General features: G+C 46.1%; 1 protein-coding gene and 1 long non-coding RNA gene across 2 annotated transcripts in view; one reads left to right on the top strand and one right to left on the bottom strand.

The window, feature by feature from the left end:
• Positions 1-19,751, top strand: part of LOC119393282 (E3 ubiquitin-protein ligase CBL) — a 56,360-nt gene that overhangs the window by 32,753 nt on the left and 3,856 nt on the right. The window contains exons 7-11 of the mRNA XM_037660216.2: positions 3,345-3,419; positions 6,223-6,365; positions 7,835-7,932; positions 8,590-8,925; positions 15,854-15,968. Of these exons, the coding sequence (XP_037516144.1) occupies positions 3,345-3,419; positions 6,223-6,365; positions 7,835-7,932; positions 8,590-8,925; positions 15,854-15,968 (767 nt within the window). The remainder of the gene's footprint in view (positions 1-3,344; positions 3,420-6,222; positions 6,366-7,834; positions 7,933-8,589; positions 8,926-15,853; positions 15,969-19,751) is intronic.
• LOC119393286 (uncharacterized) overlaps positions 6,320-19,751 on the bottom strand; it is a 148,279-nt gene continuing 134,847 nt past the window's right edge. Inside the window, exon 3 of the long non-coding RNA XR_007416326.1 lies at positions 6,320-6,432. This is a non-coding gene — a long non-coding RNA (uncharacterized LOC119393286). The remainder of the gene's footprint in view (positions 6,433-19,751) is intronic.

The raw sequence follows: 19,751 nt of genomic DNA, 5'->3' as shown, positions 1-19,751 counted from the left end.
ATTGTTCTCTTTAGTGTCCCTTTAATGTCCCTTGTGCGTTTGTGGAAGCTTACAGTAGTTGTTGGTTGTGGATATGCAAGGGCTTTAGCCTAGTTAGAATTCGTAGCATGTGCAGTACCACTGTCAGTCATGTCCTTTATGTGTTCAAGTCACTTTGTTGACCATTTCTTAAACTGTCTCACTGTATTCTAGCCTCGATGTGACAAATGCAGCTATAACGAATCATCACTTAGCTTGTAATTATAAGTTCTCGGGTAAAATCATTCCAAGCTGGAAATTTCTGGAACACTAAGCGAGTCCAACTGATATGAAGCAGTTGTCATTTACAGAACCTCGGTAACCCTGGTCAGCTGCCCTGTGGCATCCTATGCTTTGTTCAGGCAACTAGTGCCTGAAAAGACCAGGCACAATTGTCGGTCTCAGATCCAATTGTTCAATCGAGTACAATCATTTTATATAAATGTGTCTCGCCAAACATTCCAGAATAATTGCTGGTGCTTACATGCATTCGGTCCCATGCAGTCTGATTGGACATCATAACTGCAAATGGTATAGTGCGTCCAGAATGGGACCAAACGAGCAAAACAAGAGCATATATATACACAGTGCTAACTTTCAACATTAAAGTTTATTTTTAGGGTCAGCAGTACATATACCCGGCACTAGGTACACCACAGGACACGTGCTGATGTATACAAACTAAGAAAAAAAAGAAAAAAAAATGAAAAAAATAAGAAAACATGATTTCTTCACAAATGTTTACGTCCCATGCAAAAATTCCATTTCCTTTGCTGACAATGTGATGGAAGGTTTGCCGACGCATGCATCACCATAAATGCCAGTGAACTGAGCTCCGATGATTAGTCTCATCATCTCGTTAGTGCTCTTCGCCAAAATTACCGTTTCACTGAAGAGGGGTCAGCATGCGCGCTTCTTGCAGAGAATTGCAAGAAACCGCCAGGCTGTGCTAACTTTGTTCCTGTGCTTGCGTTTCTGCACTCACAGTGCACGCATTTAAAACATTTAAAAATGCTGGAGGTGGCTTGGGCCCCCAGAAACATTAAAAGCGGACATCAAGTGAAGTAGCATTTGCTTTGGACTAGCCCAGGTCTGCATTTAAGCCATCTTCGTTACATCCATGCAAAAGGCCTCAGGCCGGGATGACGACCCTATCTTGATTGTTGGATGTGTGGACCATTTCAACATTCACTCCTCCACATTTTGCATGAATCAAGTTTGTTCACGTATCTGCAACGCACTATGCCTAAGGGAAAGCTTTCGGATTTTAAAAAATGTACATTGATACAGAGTGTTAATGTGGGCTTGTTTGTACATACTGAACTACGGGTAAAGAGCGCTACAATGGGACAAAGAAAGAAGGAACAGGACCAAGCGCTGACTGACAACGAGTTTTTATTTCACCAACAAGTTTTGTTCAATAAAAACTCGTTATCAGTCAGCGCTTGGTCCTGTCCCTTCTTTCTTTGTCCCGTTGTAGCGCTCTTTACCCGTAGTTCTGTATATTGATAGCTTTAATAGATTGGAAAATTTAATGAAAGAAGGACAGGTTTGGGACTTGTATTGAGGTAGTAGCAGCCCATATTGATACCTCATGTCCTCTCTATGGTAAACAATAATTGCCTAGTTATTCCATAAAAGAAAGTAATTATGAAGTTGAGCATCCCAGATCAATGCACTAGCTATGTTAGACATGAAGGGCTCTCAATTAACCTCTGCCACCTGGGGTTTTTTAACGTGGAACCAAATTAAAATCCTTTTTTTCCTATCGAGGACACTCTGAACAACAAGAAATGACCAAGCTTTCAATTTTTCTACACTACTTCAAAAATGGAACCCATTTATATTCTGTTGGAGCAGTGCTCAAAGGTTGACTGCTCTCTGCAATCTTCAATGCTGTCACGGCAATTATGTGACTGATACCATGAATTTCTTGTACTAAAGAACGTGTTTATAGAGTTCCTCTCCTTCTGTGAAAATTTATTGTCTATGAGACAGTTAGAAAAGAAAGTATTCAAGCATACACAGAAGAGCAGCGAATTGGGCAAGTTGGTTAAGGTTGTGTTGCTCTCAACCATGCATGTCCATGATGTAGTTGTCAAAGCAAAAGAGGAACTGCTTATCCAGCAAACGAAATGGGCCACTTTCTGTCAGACTAGTGGCAATTCCTTAATCTTGGTTTTGCAGCCAGCAGTGCAGTATAGAAAAATACTGGCAGTGCCATGAAAATGTCTAGTGTTTAAAAGATCCGAATGACTGAGGTTGCTGAAGTGGATAGAGAATGCCTAGTTAGAATGACTACATCCAAAGAATACTTCAGAGTTGCAGAGAGCTGAAAAAAGAAATTTTAAAAAGGGAAAAATGTGATGTTTTCACAGCATGATGAGAATGTCAAAATGACATATTGCAAGAAGGCAGTGACATTTCTGTTGGAAAATTAAGTAAACCTCACCTAAGGAAGGTGTCATGGCAACATTGAGAGATATTTCGACATCAGGGAGCTAAAGAAGAGTCTGGAAGAGTAGGCTACTTACCAGGGGAGGTTCGAGAAGCTCTTAAATAGTGCATCGTAATAGTATGACAGTTCCTTAAAAGCATACAGAAATAAATAGGAGTCACAAAAATGTAAGCTTGTGATGTAAGTGCTATTACATAACACATATTGGTGTTTTGTTGATGTCTGTGCTTTCAACAGTGCCTAAAATTTTGATGTCAACAGAAAATTAGGTTATCAAAAGGACTCACACAAAATGCAGTACCCAGCAGCATTTGGAGGTACTGTTAATGGGAGAAAATATGGACTACGGAAAGTTATCGGGAAATCTTTTAGTAGCTACTATTTCTACAGCTGTACTGCGATAAAGCAAAATAACTCTGGATGGAACTGTGAAATAATGATGGGTATGGTAAATATTCGGATACAACAAGGTAAATATATAATTTTTCTTGCTGGTGATACCAGTATGTCAGGGTTATATGATAATAGCGAATCTCGAATATAGCAAGAGTACCTTTGAGTTAAGCATCACTTTTGTTATAATGTGTTTCAGTTATGCCAGACATATGCATCACAAGCTCATTACGTAAGCATGTGGCATACAGTGATCTGTTCATTGCATTTTACCACAGTACATTGCTTTAACTCATGCATCGTAGTTTAAATACGCAGTTTGAGTGCGCAGTTTTTCAGACTTAACGTCTATCTTCCAGATATAGGCATGCAGAATGAAATCTTGACAGTCTTTGAAATTTTCACTTTACTTAGTAGGCACAACAAAAATTGTCTGGGAGTTGTGCACAGTGTGCTGTGGTGGTTCTAATTATAGGACCCAAACACGTGGACATCGTCATTACAAGCCCTGGCCCTTTCACCAAGAAGTGAAACAGCTGATGGGAGCAGGGTGAGTGAGGCATACTGCATAATTTTTTGTGTTCACATGATATTAATTTGTTGCCATTTATTATCATTAATAAATGAAGCATGTAAAGATGTATCAGGTGGAGAGAAAGATTTTCACAGTTAGTATGTTGCAAATGCAGTTCATAATGCCAAGGTTCTCATGTCAATATCGTTTAAAATATTCATCATGACACGAAAGGAACGTATATAAGAAGTTTAGCATTGTATCTGCAAGTCAAACTAAAACGTGCCAAGTGCAGTTGGGCTGTTGTGTAGTACTTGGTGCTTCAGTGTGTGACCAATATACATTTAATCGATTAATTTCCATAACTGAATAATTTGCCTTATCTTGAGTTCACCTTCATTTTACGCCTTCATATTATCATTTGCTGAAGCAATATTTTGTATAGGCTTTTTTAAGGGCCAACTCCGGCAATTTTGTGACCGTGTCAAAGTAGTGGTGCTTCTATGTTCCCGAGACACTCCTGTCATGTGCCCGATAGTAGAAATACTCGGCAAAGTAGACAGGCGGCCGGCAGTATCTGATAAATAAAAAATTAATTAACAAAAAAGCGCAACACTGAAACTGAAACCCAACAGAGCAGTACTGTCTTCGCATGACGTATAAGATGGTAGAAAATGGAAATCGTGCCAGGCATGCCAGTCTCTTCAGCGCAGTGTATGAACGCTGCTAAAGTCGTGAGGAGCAGATGCTCAGCAGAAAGGTGACTACGCCGCATCAGCGATACCATGTCTGTGACTGACCATGCCGCGTGTACAAGCTCCTCGGAGCTGTTGGACAATGATAGCTGTGATGGTGCATCTGGAGTCCAACTAGAATCGACATTCCTCTTCGATGAAGTAGAACGCATTTGTGGAGTTATGTGCTTACCTGGTTACATATTCCACCACCAGATGGCACCACCTGTCCACGTGGCTCAAGGTTGTGGCTGCCGCTATCGGGTAAATTGCTAACGCTAAGAAGTTTGCGGACAAACAAACTTTTTAATATTGCTATAGGAAGAGTGCATAAGTTAATTGACATCGTGTTGGTAGGATTGATGAAATTTAATATAAGCCATGTACAAGTCACCTTTCGCACGACGTGCAGCTTACCGTATACGGTAGGCCTGGTCATGGTGGACCCTGTATGCGTTACGGAAAGTGTTTCCATATGGTTCGTGCGCGTGCACTCTTCAGCCAGTACAGTATTACCTTATTTTCCATGCAGTAAACCGGCACTGCTAGCTAAAACATTCTAATATCAAGACAAAGGGTAATCGTTAGCTGCGAGTGTTTGACTTTTACGGTAATTATACAGGGAATCTTGTGCAGCCCACAATGCAACACCACTTGCCACCCATCGAATGCCCACCTACAAGGAACTGAAATTCTCACGCACAACCAACGAAGCACTGGCCAAACACAGACGATCGTTGCTTTGTGAACAGCAGATCCTTTAGTGGCCCCTGGGTTCCGTCACTTTGCCCTAAATGACGTCACACACACAATGTTGCCAGAAATTGTAGAAAGCCAGGTGGGCAAGTCAAAGCAATCAATAAAATTCATTTGTAAAGAATCTGCGTATCTCTCCCACCTGTAATTTGACATAAATGAAGGAAACGTGCAAAGGAACATACCCAGCGAATTTTATTGATATCCATTGACCTCGAAAAATCGCTGAAGTTGGCCTTTAAAGCAGCTTTTGCCTCACTTGAATCGGAAGGTACTAATTAATATGAGAGAAACTTGTCATCCACAAATATCAGAAACACTGATTTTCGTGGTCACATTTGTACCAGTTTAGTTCTACTCAATTTACACAAGTTCAAGTGCATGCAGTGTACCAATGCAGAGCTTCGATTTGTACTATACCTTTTCAGTGGCATTCTGTTGCTGAAGAAGGGGTGGGGAGTTTGATTTTAAGCTGCAGTGGCAGCATTTTGATGGAGGCTAAATGTGACATAGCTAATCTACATAAATTTAGGCATTTTAATTATATTCCAAGGCCATCTGCCACGGAATTTCTTGTTATTTGTATTTTGCTTTGGAGTGTTAACCCTTTCAGGCACAGTGTCTGCATATGTGGATGCAACTTGTTTTTGGCAGTTCTTTCGTCTAGTGGCCTAGAAAGAGCAAGATACGTTGCACATAGGATGAATTGAACCTCCTGCGCAGTCAGTGTGTCTTCTCGTAACCTCGATGTACTTTGTATGACTGGAGCTGATCATTTTGGTGAAGGCATTAAAATGTTCAACGGGTTGTTCGAAGTGCCACATTCCAAGAGCAATGTCAAAAGCGCTCTTTGCCTGTGTTTGTCTCATCCCTTTTCAAACCTTCTACGCGCGGTTAACATTTAACACCAACTTGCCCACGCGTCAACCCTTTCAAAAGTGTAATTTTTCACTGCTGCAAATGAATACAACCAAAAACAAATTGCACATGCATCTTGAGCCTTGCAATTGATTATATTTATGCAAAAATGTAAAATGACTGAATGCACAATAAAGAGCCATTTAATTACACACTAATTATGATTAATTACTGAAACTTACACAAAACAACATATTACCTCCTTTTCTTTCTTAAGGTATAATATCAAGTGCCTTGGAATGATGCGTAAATTTGACACATTTGCAGACGGTCCATTATATTTCACCCCTGAAGGGGGTTATACTCACAAATTTATTGTTCAGTTGATCAATTGATAGACCAGTTTATTGAATGATCAATTGACCAGTCAATCAATCAATTTTTTCATAACAGGGTTACACCATATTCATGTCCGATTCTTTCACTTGCAGTCATGTAGCCGTTCTCCTCTGGTGTCACCACATTCATCCCCCATGGTGACCCGTCGCATTGCGACTACTGCACCGCCTCCCGTGCCACCACGGAGAGCATCGCCCACGAACACTCCTGGGCAGTCACCCGGCACCTCACCAAGGTAACGCCACTTGTGAACACTTCCTCGTAATAACACCTAAGGCTGTAGTCTAACCACACTTGTCCTTCTGTGGAGAGAGAAAAGGAGAAACATTAATTGAAAGAATTAAGGGCTCTTCACTGAAGGAACTTGGAGTGCCTAGTGTAATGCTCGAAAGGAGTGATATTTAAGGGCTCGTTTTTCTTTGTTAGACACAACCTTAATAAGAACCAACAGACAGTCAAGTCGAGGAAAGTATAAAGGACGTTATTTGTAGTAGTACAGTGGAACCTCGATTATGCGACTTTCAGGGGACGACGCAATATCGTCATATAATCGAAAAACTAAGAGTATAGGCAGTGATGGTCATTGTTGCCCCACAAAAGTGGATACACACTGCCTGAGAAAGTCCACGGCATGAACCTGCGCTACTCCAAAGAAGGTAGATTAAATTGTTAACATGGACGGGCTTAAGAATCGCCATTCGATACGTCTGGTGCAATTACGCGAAATCTAGTGAAAGTTATTGCGTACTAAAAAGCGAGCTCGAATTTATCTGCCATGTTATCTGCTCACAACGGTCACTCCAGAACGACCCAGCCAGAAAACAACGACCACACTGGAAGTACGCAGGGCGGTGAGCAGTGCAATGCGACAAAAACGAATGCGCTCCGGCTGGTTCTGGCTAGCTATGGCAGCCCACGAGTCGAAAAATTGAAGAGGCCCTGTGGTAGCAGCGCGGAGGAACTCGGTTCCTCGGCTTCCCGACTTTTTCATCCGGCTGCAGTGTGCTCGCGTTCCGGCCTGCACCGTCTTCGGGCTTCTTTTTTCTTGGACGGTCCCAAGGAGGTGTTGTATGAGGCGGGGCCAGCGTAAAATTGAGTCGTACGTTGAGGTTTTTAATACATTATTTCCATGGGGGTTTTGCCGGGACCAAACCAATTCGTTGTAAAATGCGGGTTGTCACATGATCGCGGGACATATAATCGAAGTTCCACTGTAATTATGATAAAAGCATGAAAAAATGTGAAGTGGACAAAAAGACAACTTGCCACCAGCAGTGGCCAAACTTGCAACCTTCGAATAATGTGCCCAATGCTTTACCAAATAAGCTACGGCGGCGGTCATCCTCCAGTTTACTTTATAGGGTATATCTGTGCATTTAAACCTTAGAGTGTTAATCAGCACCACTTGTAGCCATGACGGCGAGTGGCTACAAGCTTTCATGGCTACGAGTGGCACTGACGCTACGAGCGGCAATTTGCTTTTTGTCCACTTTATTTCCTTTCCATTTATGTCATAATTACTACACTACAGTTAAACATTGCAAATAATGTCCCCTATACTTTACTTTCCTTGGTTTCATTTTCTGTTGGTTTCATTAAGTGCTGTCTACCTTTGTGTTTGACTTCTTCTGTAGTTCAGTCATGTGAGCAAGCTGTTATTCAGTTCCATGCATTTGCCAATAACCTTCGATCTTCTATTCTCAGGCACCAAACCCTGTTTAGGCCTGGTACAGATGAGTACATCAATGGGGGAGCACCTTCTCGAACCTCCAGTACGCCTCAAAGTTCACCCGAGAACTCCGGTGAGAATAATAACCACGGAGACACTACTTTTCTAAAAAGTTGTATCTTGATAAGGATTTGTTGTCCTTTCTTGCATTGAGAACGTCCAGGTACATACCAATTGGGACCTTGGACATCATAGTAATGGAAATTTATAAGTGAAGCATGTTTTGTTCTTTGCTCCAAAATGGAGGTAGATTCTATTATTGTTTTGTAAGGTATTTAAGAGCACTCTGTCACCTGTTCAGGGCTGTTCCTTTGCCGACTTGAGCTTGGAGTCTAGCTGCTGGCACTGTAGTGGCAAAGTAATCAACAGTTCGGAGCACTAGAGCAATCATTAAAATGAACAGCTCCTACAAGAAGGCAGAAAAGTTGTCCTGAATTCATTCCTTTTATCAGCGCTGTCTGTTGTTATGTGCCTTGTCTGTGTTTCCTCATTTCTGCCTTCCTTACAACAATGTAGAAAATCAGTTCGTAATCACCTGCGAAGCTTTTTATTTTTTCGTGGTAAAAGCTGCATGAGTTCTGTAGAAAGAAAATTAAACTCATATAATTTGTCTTCATGAAAGCTTCTTGACGTGAGTTTTCATATTTACTTAATTAGCGGAAATTTTTGTATGCAGGCCCTTGTATAAACAGAAGAAGCTCACTGCTACAACTTTCTTCGTTGCTTCCAGGCACTAGTGTGACATACTCAGAAGTCCAGCATGACATGGGCCTCTTCGCCAGGAGCTCGTGTTCAGGTTCGAGCTCCAACCCCGGCTCGGCCTCGAGCTCAAGCTCTGGTTGTTGCCTAGGTCCCCGACCTTCCTCCTCCTTCCCCCCTACCATCGTCACTCTGGCTCCGTCACCGCCCAACACCAATGGGACGTGGCCCGGTGGTGGAAACAGCGCACTCCTGCAGCGTGCACCCTCACCCCTGCCAGCGCCAAGCATCCATTATGCCGAACTGGCTGAGCTGTTTGAGGAGCCCAGCTACGCCAACACAGAACTCAGCGCTGCTACTGGGCATGGTCAGTGGACTACGGCAAAGCATTGAACTTTGAATGGGGCCTTGCAGCAGCTTTTGCATCGATACTGTTAAAGGGGCCCTGCAACACTTTTCCAGTATGGTCAGAAAACGCTGCCGATCTGTGTTTGAGGCTCCTGAAAACATGTGAGCCAAACATTATAGCGCAGCACGTGGCCTGGAATTTAAAATTAATTCTCAAAATCATTTAGAAATCGCTCACTCTTTTCTCGACAAATGATGCCACACACCTAAATGACTGCGTCATAAACACAAAGTCTACGACCATTGGCTTATTTGAGCATCGTGAGCCGTACAGTTACCACAGCCGCCACAGGATGCCACGACCTGCTCATACGCTCACTTGCGATCACACTGAAATTAAGCCGTGCGTTGGAAGAAAAAAAAGAGAAAGTGCTCAATGCCATGACCTGCACTGACGAATAAACGTAGCTTCTTGCCTCCTTGTCATCCCCCTCCCTGCATAGCTTTCAGCGCGCTCGCTGGTACGAAAGGAGAGAGAAGGTTTTTAAAGTGTGTGACAAATCCCTGTAACTCTGCTCATAGTTGACGGATTGTTAAAATTTTTTTGCGGCAGTCAATTTCGGAGCCAATAAACTCTTTAATGATGCCATCTGATGATTACTTGAAAAAGTATTGCAGGGTCCCTTTAAAGGGGTACTGACACGAATATTGTTACGGGAAAGACACAGACTCGAAGGAATGGGAGCTGATGTATTTACAACTGGTTAAGCGAGCAGCACTGCTGATAGGAACAGCTCGCGCCAGTCTATCTTGTTGTCGTCCTTTTCTTCGTCATGTTGACCGCGATGCCACTGGTACGTAGCACGACCCCCGGCGGCGGAAGCACCGTCCCGGAGCTTTAAAGGTCATTTTCAGAAGCAGTATTGTAGGGCTTCAGCCGTGAGACGTGAACGACATCACTGGACCGAACAACAGACGACGATGGACAGATGGGGCCAATCTCATAAGTAACACTTGTCACTTGACGCAGTACACTGTAAGGTCCCGTGTAACGAGACAAAGGTTTTGCAGATAGGCCTACTCGATGATGAGGGGACCAGAGTAGCACAAGGGTACTGGGAACGAAATATGCGTCTCGATGTGAGGCATCGTACCGACGTCGTTGGTTGCTCTGTGACACCGTCAGGCGAGCGCGGGCGATCTGACAGGCATGATTGGCTCACGCGATAGCATCACGAACATACTCACTGGTGGACGAGGTACTGGCCGAAATGATGGTGTCTAGTGGTAAAGTCGGCTCTCTTCTGTACAATAGGTAGAAGGGTGAAAAGCCTGCTGTGTTGTGACACGATGAGTTGTACGCGAAAGATGCGTAGGGTAGGACAATATCCCAGTCTTGGTGATCCGGCGACACATACATAGCGAGCATATCCGTAAGAGTGCGATTGAAGCGTTCCTTGAGGCCGTTGTTTTGAGAGTGGTAAGCAGTGGTCACTTTGTGCTGCGTGGAACAGGAACGCAGGATGTCGGCAATTACTTGAGAGAGGAATGTACGGCCACGGTCTGTGAGCAGCTGTCTTGGGGCACCGTGAACCAATATAACGTCCCGTAACAGGAAGTCAGCAACGTCGGTTGCACAACTAGTCGGTAGAGCTCGTGTGATAGCGTAGCGTGTAGCGTAATCAGAAGCCACGGCTATCCACTTGTTTCTCAATGTTGATGCGGGAAAAGGACCAAGCATGTCTAACCCAACGCAATGAAACGGTCCCGTGGGTATGTCGATTGGTTGAAGATGGCCAGCAGGTAGCAGCGACAGTGTTTTGCGACGTTGACATAACTCACACGTAGCCACGTATCGACGTACCGAACGAGCAAGGCCTGGCCAGAAGAAACGGCGTTGTACGTGCTCGTACGTGCGAGATACGCCAAGGTGCCCAGCTGTGGGCGCATCGTGAAGTTCAGCGAGGACACTGCGCCGTAAATGCTTAGGCACGACAAGAAGGTCAGGCCCGTCCAGTTGGAAATTGCGGTGGTATAGGATGCCCTCTTGAAACACAAAGTGACGGACGGAGGCATCGTTTGGGGAACATTTCGCGCGGCTGATGATGTCAAGCAGCAGTGGATCCCGTTTCTATTCTTCCCCAATGTGAATGAAAGCGGACACAGAGAAGATGGAGTGCACCGTGTTCGCGTCGGTGTCATCAGGATCGTCGACAGGGTACCGGGAGAGGCAGTCGGCGTCCTGGTGCAGAAGGCCAGATTTGTACACGACCGAGTAAGAAAATTCTTGCAGACGCAAAGCCCAGCGACCAAGGCACCCTGAGGGACCTTTAAGAGAGTTAAGCCAGCAGAGCGCGTGGTGGTCGGTAACTACCGAAAATGGGCGTCCGTAGAGGTAAGGCCTGAATTTCGCAACTGCCCAAACGAGAGCCAAGCACTCGCGCTCTGTGATGGAGTAATTGCGTTCAGGGGCGGATAGGAGGTGGCTGGCGTATGCAATAACGCAGTCGTGGCCATGTTGGCGTTGAGCCAGGACTGCGCCGATGCCATGGCCACTTGCATCCGTACAGATCTCTGTAGGGGCAGCAGGGTCAAAGTGTGCCAAAATCGGAGGTGTAGTGAGGAGCGCGATGAGACTCGAGAATGCAGATGCCTCTTCTGAGCTCCATGAAAACGGGACGTCTTGTTTAAGAGCTGCGTCAGAGGTCTCGCTATGTCTGCAAAATTTTTCACAAAGCGTCGGAAGTAAGAGCATAGTCTGAGAAAGCTGCGAACATCCTTTGCAGATCATGCTAAAGGAAAGTTTTTGACTGCACTGATTTTTGCTGGGTTTCGTTGTATGCCATTAGCGTCCACTAAATGGCCAAGTACTCTAATTTGGTGACGGCCAAAGTGACACTTGGATGAGTTCAGCTGCAGGCCAGCACGACGGAAGATATCTAAGACGGCTGACAGGCGCTCTATATGAGTCTCAAATGTAGGTGAAAAAACGACGACATCGTCCAAGTAGCACAAACAGGTGGACCATTTAAAGCCTCTGAGCAGAGAGTCCATCATTCGTTCAAAGGTGGCTGGAGCGTTATAAAGGCCGAAGGGCATGACCTTGAATTGATATAGGCCATCGGGGGTGATAAATGCCGTCTTTTCACAATCCATATCATCCACCTGAACCTGCCAGTACTCGGAACGTAGGTCTATGGAAGAAAATAGCGGGCACCATAGAGGCAATCAAGGACGTAATCTATTCGTGGCAGAGGTACACGTCTTTTTTTGTAATTCTGTTAAGGGGTTGGTAATCGACACAGAAACGCCATGTGCTGTCTTTCTTGCATACAAGTATGACAGGGGATGCCCAAGAACTGCAGGATGGCTCAATGATGTTCTTGGCGAGCATTTTGTCAAGCTCACTTTGGATAATTTGACGCTCAGTCGCCGACACGCGATATGGACGCCTATGGATAGGAGGCACATCACCAGTGTTTATGCGGTGCATCAAACCAGTAGCTTGCCCCAATGGACGGCCGCTGAGATCGAAAACGTCGATGTACGACAGTAGAACCCAGTGGAGCTCGTCAGTCTGCTGCGGTGTTAAATCAGAAGCAATCATCTACTTAACTGCACTGTCGGGGCAAATATTGGATTGGTGCTGGGCATAGGTGTCGGAAGGAGCGGCCACCGTGAAAGCATTCACTGCGCTGTCTTCTAAGGTGGACAGCAATGCCAAAGAGATGCCTTGTGGCAGCACTTGAGGTGCCAAACTAAAATTGACAACTGGAAGGCACGTGGAGTTCCCTGCGATAGACAGAACGGCGTTTGGTTATGTAATGCCGCGGCTGATGAGGACATCGGTTATAGGTGTCAGTACATAGTCGCCGTCGGGAACTGGTGGTTTTGATATGAACTCGACGTAGGTCAGTGTTTGGGGTGGAAGGCGAGCATATCGGGCAGTGCAGAGGCGACTTAGCCGTGGTGCAGCAGGGTCTGTCATGGGAAAGTGAAGACAGAGTGTACTGGCCGAACAGTCAATGAAGGCAAAATGTGCAGACAGGAAGTCGAGGCCTAGGATTACGTCATGTGGGCATTCTTCAAGGACGGCGAAGAGAACAACTGTGTGGCGATCGGCGATGTTTACATGAGCGGAGCACATTCAAACGACAGACGCTGTTCCCCCGTCGGCAACACGGATCAACTTAGTCGTCGCAGGTGTGAGAACTTTCTTGAGCTTTCGGCGAAAATCAGTGGTCATAACGGAAAGTTGAGCCCCAGTGTCGACAAGAGCAGTCACATGCACACCGTACACTTGTACATCGATAAGGTCCTGTTTCGTCTGTATGGTCAATAGAGGATTTTCGGTCAGTCCCATTGATGCAGTGCCACCTCCAGGGGCTGCAACATTTAGTTTTCCGTCAAGGAGCGTCGTGGGAAGGTGGGCAAAGGTGGTCGGCGGGGCTGGGGAGAACGAGACTAGTGATGTTGGGGTGATGGAGAGCGGGAGTAGCGGGGATCACTCACAGGTTCCTGAGGGGCAAAGTGGTCTGGGCTGGTCGCATGACGATAAGCGGGACGGCCATTGAAAGAACGCTGGGAAGTTTGGGCAGTAGGACCCCAGTGACTTCTGCAATGCCGAGAAACGTGCCCAATACGGCGACAAGAGAAGCAAATGGGCTTGACATCATGTGTTCGCCATGCGGACGGGTTGTGGAATGTGGATGGAGAGCCAGACGGGAATGGATGTGCAGTCGTGAACTGTTGCTGGAAGTTGGTACGGGGAGGCGTCGAAATGGAGCAAACACCCATGCTGGCATTTCCTGTCGCACGACTGCTTGAATTAGGGGCAAGGGGATTGAAGGAGAGGGGTCAGGGGGCAGTGGTGGCACTGTAGCAGGAGCGGCTGCTTCAAGTTCACACCGGATGAGTCATGTTAAGTTATTGCAGGTGTCTGGAGGACGATATGTGTCGAGGCAAGATGACGTCGCTGCGGTATTCAGTAGGCGCTGGAACTGGTGTGAGATGCGTCTGCTTTTAGCCTGTTCCAGGCGGCGACATTCTTGAATTATCGCATCAACAGACGAAACGTTACTAAACACCAGCAAATTAAACGCATTGTCGGCGATACCCTTGAGGATGTGTGCAACTTTTTCTGGCTCCGACATGTTTTCGTCGGCTTTGCGGCAAAGTGCTAGGACACTCTGAATATAACTGATGTAGGACTCAGTGGAAGTTTGCGCGCTCTGAATATAACTGATGTAGGACTCAGTGGAAGTTTTTGGAAACCCTTTTGGAAACCAAAAGGGTTTCCAAAAAGCTCATGGATCTTTTCCTTGAAGCTGTTTCAGCTTGTAATGTTATGCTCGTGGGTGTCAAGCCAGACACGAGGGGTTCCGTCGAGGTAAAAGATGACATTCGCGAGCATGAGCATGGGGTCCCACCTGTAACTGGTGCTGACGCGTTCATAGAGGCGCAGCCATTGGTCGACGTCGGAACCCTCGAGGCCCGAGAACACGCCAGGGTCTTTCAAGACGGGAAGCGTCACGAAAGTTGTTGCGGCCGGTGGGTTGGCAAGCAGGGCAGGAGGCGTGACGACCGAAGTGGGTGTATTTGAGTCCTGAGAGGTCATGTCGAAGGCCGCAAGTGAACGCCCGCTGCAGAGTTTCGTGGCGAGGACGGGGATAGCACCGCTCCACCAGATATGTTACAGGAAAGACACAGACTCGAAGGAATGGGAGCTGATGTATTTACACCTGGTTAAGCGAGCAGCGCTGCTGATAGGAATAGCTCGCGCCAGTCTATCTTGTTGTCATCCTTTTCTTCGTCGTGTTGACCGCGATGCCACTGGTACGTAGCAATATTTTCAGTTGTCGTTTTCTTGCGTCCAATGAAAGGTGAAGCCCTCAAGAGCCTAGAAAAGGTAGTGCTAAGCACGAGTGCACCCTGAAAAAGTAATTGCAGTATCTTTTTAAAAGCTAGTTTTGGTTCCTGCTGTACCCTAATGTCGCAACACGGTATGAGCTTCTTGTCATGTGCTTGCTGAATATATAGTGACGTTTCCACGGCTGCTCCGCACCGTGGCTCCATTGGTGACTCACAAGCGTCCATTTCGGAAGTTTTGATGACGCCAAGCGGCCATCTTGGAAGTTTTGGTGCCTAACGTCATCACAACTAGCCAGACTGCTGCGTGAAGTCACCAGAATTGGTACTGTAGCGTGATGTCAAGCTAGTGTCGATGTCAGTAGGTGCGCCATGGAAAAATTGACTTTAATATCAAATTAAAATATCTTACCAGCCTTTGCTGAGCTTCACACTTGCTCAGAGCCGTCTTTGTATACAGGAGGCTTGTATGGCACAGTAAGCTCGCCTTCGAAGAAAGGTGTCAGTACCCCTTTAAAGGCCAACTGCGACAAAGTTTTAGACTGCAGAAAAAGCCGTGTTTTATATTGTTAGTGCATATTAAGTGCTAAACATGGGCTATCACTCAGCACAGGCCACAATGGAGTGTATGGGAGCCTTCACGATTGTTTTGGAATCTTCTGATAAGATTGCCCACGTGACTCGAGTGCTGGAGTTTATTGAAGTCAGAGGCTGCTTTTTCGAAATCTCAAAGCGGCAATGGGCTCTTCACAGGAAGTGCCTTAACTTTTCCATTGGACCCAACAGCCTGTCCCTGCTAATTAAAAATATAATCAATTTAATTTCTTTTAATTACTAATATAAATAATGTCTCTAGTCATTTTAAGATGTCTTCCGCTACAGAAAAAGCAGTTATGAAGGCACCGAGCAAATATTCCATTTGCCTTATTTTTGAGGATTTTTGGACACTTCTCGAAATACCCTGTATGCAGGTATCATTTCCAATCTGTGCGTGTTTATTGGAGCTTATCTACAGAAAACGATTTAGGGTTCAGGGCTCTCATTTTCTCTGCATAACTATTTCTTTTTCTTGTTTGCAGCTGCAATTCCTGTTCCTCGTCAAACAGAGTCGTCCTCTTTGGACTCCCTACTGTGTTCACCTCTCCCCGGATCAGCGAATGGATCTGTGGGAACTAGCCAGAAAATTGAGAAGAGGTGAGCCGTTGGGAAGTTAGTTTATTGATGTAAACATTGGCTATTACATGTGTACATTGATGTCAGTTAATCGCAATAAGCCCTGCAGTAGCAGCCTTCAAGCTTTGTCTGCTTTGTTTGTTATGACTATTCATTTTATACTAGCATTGTCCTACAATCAAGGCTTGAATTGGAAAGAAATGATAGTTGTTTGTTTGTTGGGAAGTGCATGCTTTTTGCAACCACAAGAGTCAAAATGCTCCTAGATACATGCCACGATTTACACATCGTGCTAGGCATGGTTCTTTGAGCTTGTGCATTTCAAACTTGCCATGGTGGCTCACTGGCTGTGATATCCTGCTGCTGAGAAAAAGGTCGTTGCTTTGACTCTCAGCTTTCACAGGCAGACTTCAATGAAGGCAAATTGCTAGAACTCTTACATATACTTAGATCTAGGCGTGCAACACTAAGGAACCTCAGGTGGCTATAGTCAACGCAGAGCCACTCAATACGGCTTTCGTCATGGCGCGCTCTACAGCTCAGGGAGCTTTTTGTATGTTTATATAGTGTTAATTGTGATATTTTAGGTGCTGGCATCCGTGATAAACCATGATCAATGTGTTTAACCGGTACTGTATACGGTATATTGCATACAAGTGCAAAAAGAAGTTCACCCACAAAGCACCTCTGAAAAGTGTTTAAAATTCGGGTTTCTTGATCAAAATTAAGTTCCTAGTTACAATATACAGCAAAACTCGTTAATTTGGATATCATGGGACTGGAAGGAATGTGCAAATCTACCGAATGCCAAATTATCAAAAGTATTAAGAAAATAATTAACAAATGTCTACAATGTCAATAAAATTTCATTTTCTCGATGAGTATGTAAATCCTGTACTTACTTTGCATAAAAGCAGTGTAAAAGCTGCAATTTTAGTCATTTGTGATTTCATTCAGAATGTGACCACGGCTCAAGGGCCCCATGTCTTAATTAACCTGAAACGAGCTCTGCACTCCTCCCCTTTTACGTACCACCACCGCCAACACCACCACACACACATTACCATAACTTCTTCGCCGGCAAAATGGCCGGCAACTGATTGTTCTTCTATCACAACGTAGCAAGCCAGCTTTATGCCAGCATGCAGACCGGGGCTGAAGCGTTTTATCTTCTACGGCTTCCATCATGTTTGAGTTTCGTGACATAGCACATGCATTGCACAAAGTCAAAACGAAGCTGCTGATTGCCACATCTACTTTGGACGAAACCGTCATGGAGCCTTGTCGTCGTGAAATAAAGAAAAAAAATGCAGTTTTCGCTCATTTGCGTCGCACATCTGCAGTGCTCAGCACGCTGCAAGGATCGTCCGAATTAACCGGGTTGCGGTCAAATATGACCGAACTTACAAGAGTTAGATGCTATTAAACAATGCATATGCTTGCTGGGCCAGGGAAGAAGAACGGAAACTTTATTGTCAAATCAATGAGATTTGAGTCCGGCGTCTTTTTAGTGGGCCTGGGCACCCACCGCGGACGCGGTTCCGAGACCTTGTCTCGAAGCGGCTTCCTCGGCACGCTGGACGGCCCAGAGTTGTGCTGTCAGGTTCGAGCTGAGCAGTGCGGTCTTCCAGCGCGAGCGGAGGCTGGCGGTGGAAGAGACGGATGAATCGGCACTGTTCGATTTGTCTATTAAGCCCTGACACTCCCACAACATGTGGCTAAGCGTGGCAACCTCGCCGCACGAGCTGCATCTGTTTGTAGTGTAAATATCTGGATACATGGCGTGCATGAGTCTGGGGTTCCTGTACGAATCTGTTTGTAATTGTCTGTAGTGTACCGCTTGCGTCCTGTTTAGCCTATCGTGAGGGGATGGGTATACGCGTCTCTGTAACTGGTAGTGTGTCGTGATATCGTGAAACCTGGTCATACGATCCTCCCACGCCCAGACGTTTGCCGTACCCCGCGGGGGCTCTTGTTCCTCCGGTGATGCTCGGTGAGTGAGGCCTCGAGCAACACGGTGAGCCGCTTCGTTTGGGGTGCTCAGTCCGGTGTGTGCCGGTATCCACAGCAAGTGCCTTCGGTTATCGAAGTCGACCTCTCCTGGATGTACGGGATGTCGCTGTAGTATGTGGCATGCCTCTTGCGAGATGCGCCCGTTCGCAAAATTGCGAATCGCTGTTTGTGAGTCGCTGATCACGTACGTGGCCTTGGTCTGTGTGAGGGCCAGTGCTATAGCCGCTTCCTCTGCCGCTTCGGCGTGTGCAGTGTTCACGGTCACGCTCGTGAGGTATTTGCCTCGATGGCTGGTAACTGCCGCCACGAAACTCTTCCTGTCTGGATAACGGGCTGCATCTGTGAAAACCGCTTCCTTGTCGTTGGAGTAGCTTTGGTTCATGCTTTGTGCCCTGGCTTTACGCCGTCCCGTGTGGTGCTGGGGGTGCATGTTGCGAGGCAATGGCGGAACGTATATTCGCTCGCGTACTGCTCTTGGAATTTCGACCTTGATGCCATGCTGCGTGTGGTATGTTATGCCGAGTTTTTCGAGCACGTGTCGGCCCGGGCGGGTCTTGGATAGGCGCTCGAGCTGGGACATTTGTTGCGCCTCCACAAGTTCCTCGAGCGTGTTATGCAAGCCTAGTTCTAGGAGTTTGCTGGTGCTAACTCCAGGCGCAAGTCCCAACGCAAATTTGTACGTCTTGCGTATGAGGGCGTTAAGCTTGTCCTTTTCCGCAACCTTCCATTTGTGAAACGGTGCCATGTACGTTATTTGAGAAATGGCGAAGGCTTGTATGAGTCGTATGACGCTGCCTTCGCGCATGCCCGCGTGTTTATTCGCGATGCGTCGGATGAGTTGCATCGTGCTGGTGACTTTTGCCGTTATCCTGCGCAGTGCTTCGCCATTGCCGCCGTTCTGCTCTATCATCATCCCCAGTACCCGGATCTTATTTACCGTCGGGATGGGTGAGCCGTTTGATGCTGTTAATTTGATCTCTTCTTTTTCCGAGGGGACGTAGCCCTTGGGTGGGCGCCCCTTTCTGACCGGTCTATATAGCAGCAATTCGGATTTTTCAGCCGAGCAGGTGAGTCCTGTGCCTATGAGGTAGTCTTCCACGCATTCTATTGCCTCCTGTAAGCGTTGCTCGATCGCTCCGTCACTGCCCGTTGTCGTCCAGATCGTAATATCATCCGCGTATAACGTGTGGTGCAGTCCTTCGATTTGATGTAATCGTTCGGGTAACCCTAGCAGGACTAGGTTGAAGAGCATCGGCGAGATCACCGAGCCCTGCGGGGTGCCCGAGCTCCCGATGTTGATTGGATCTGACTCTAGTTGTCCCACTCGCATGCGTGCGGTTCTTCCCGTGAGGAAGTCTCGGACGTAGTTGTACGTTCGCAGTCCGAGATTCAGCTTGTCTACTTGTCGCAATATGGCGTCGTGTCGAACGTTATCGAAGGCCTTCTTCAGGTCCAGCCCGAGGATAGCTCTCGTCGAGCGCCCAGGATTTTCTATGATTTGATGTTTCAGTTGTAGAAGGGCGTCCTGCGTGGAGAGATGTCTTCGGAACCCAATCATGGTGTGTGGTAATAGTTCGTTGTTTTCGAGGTAATCCGTAAGTCTAATGAGAAACGCATACAGGGAACACATCTGAATTATCCGATTTTCCTAATTAATGAGCTTTTACTGTAACTTATTAGGACCAATCATCCTAACTTGTTACTCTGTGCTCACTTATTTGCTGTTCTGAATATGTAAGCTGTATTTATCTCGTTTGACTTTCTTGGGTTGTCGCTGCCTATTTCCTGCAG

Source organism: Rhipicephalus sanguineus, chromosome 5 (assembly GCF_013339695.2).
Source record: "Rhipicephalus sanguineus isolate Rsan-2018 chromosome 5, BIME_Rsan_1.4, whole genome shotgun sequence".
NCBI classification, from domain to species: Eukaryota; Metazoa; Arthropoda; class Arachnida; order Ixodida; family Ixodidae; genus Rhipicephalus; species Rhipicephalus sanguineus.
Note: the sequence above shows the minus strand (reverse complement) of the source record. Positions and strands in the feature narration are given on the sequence as shown.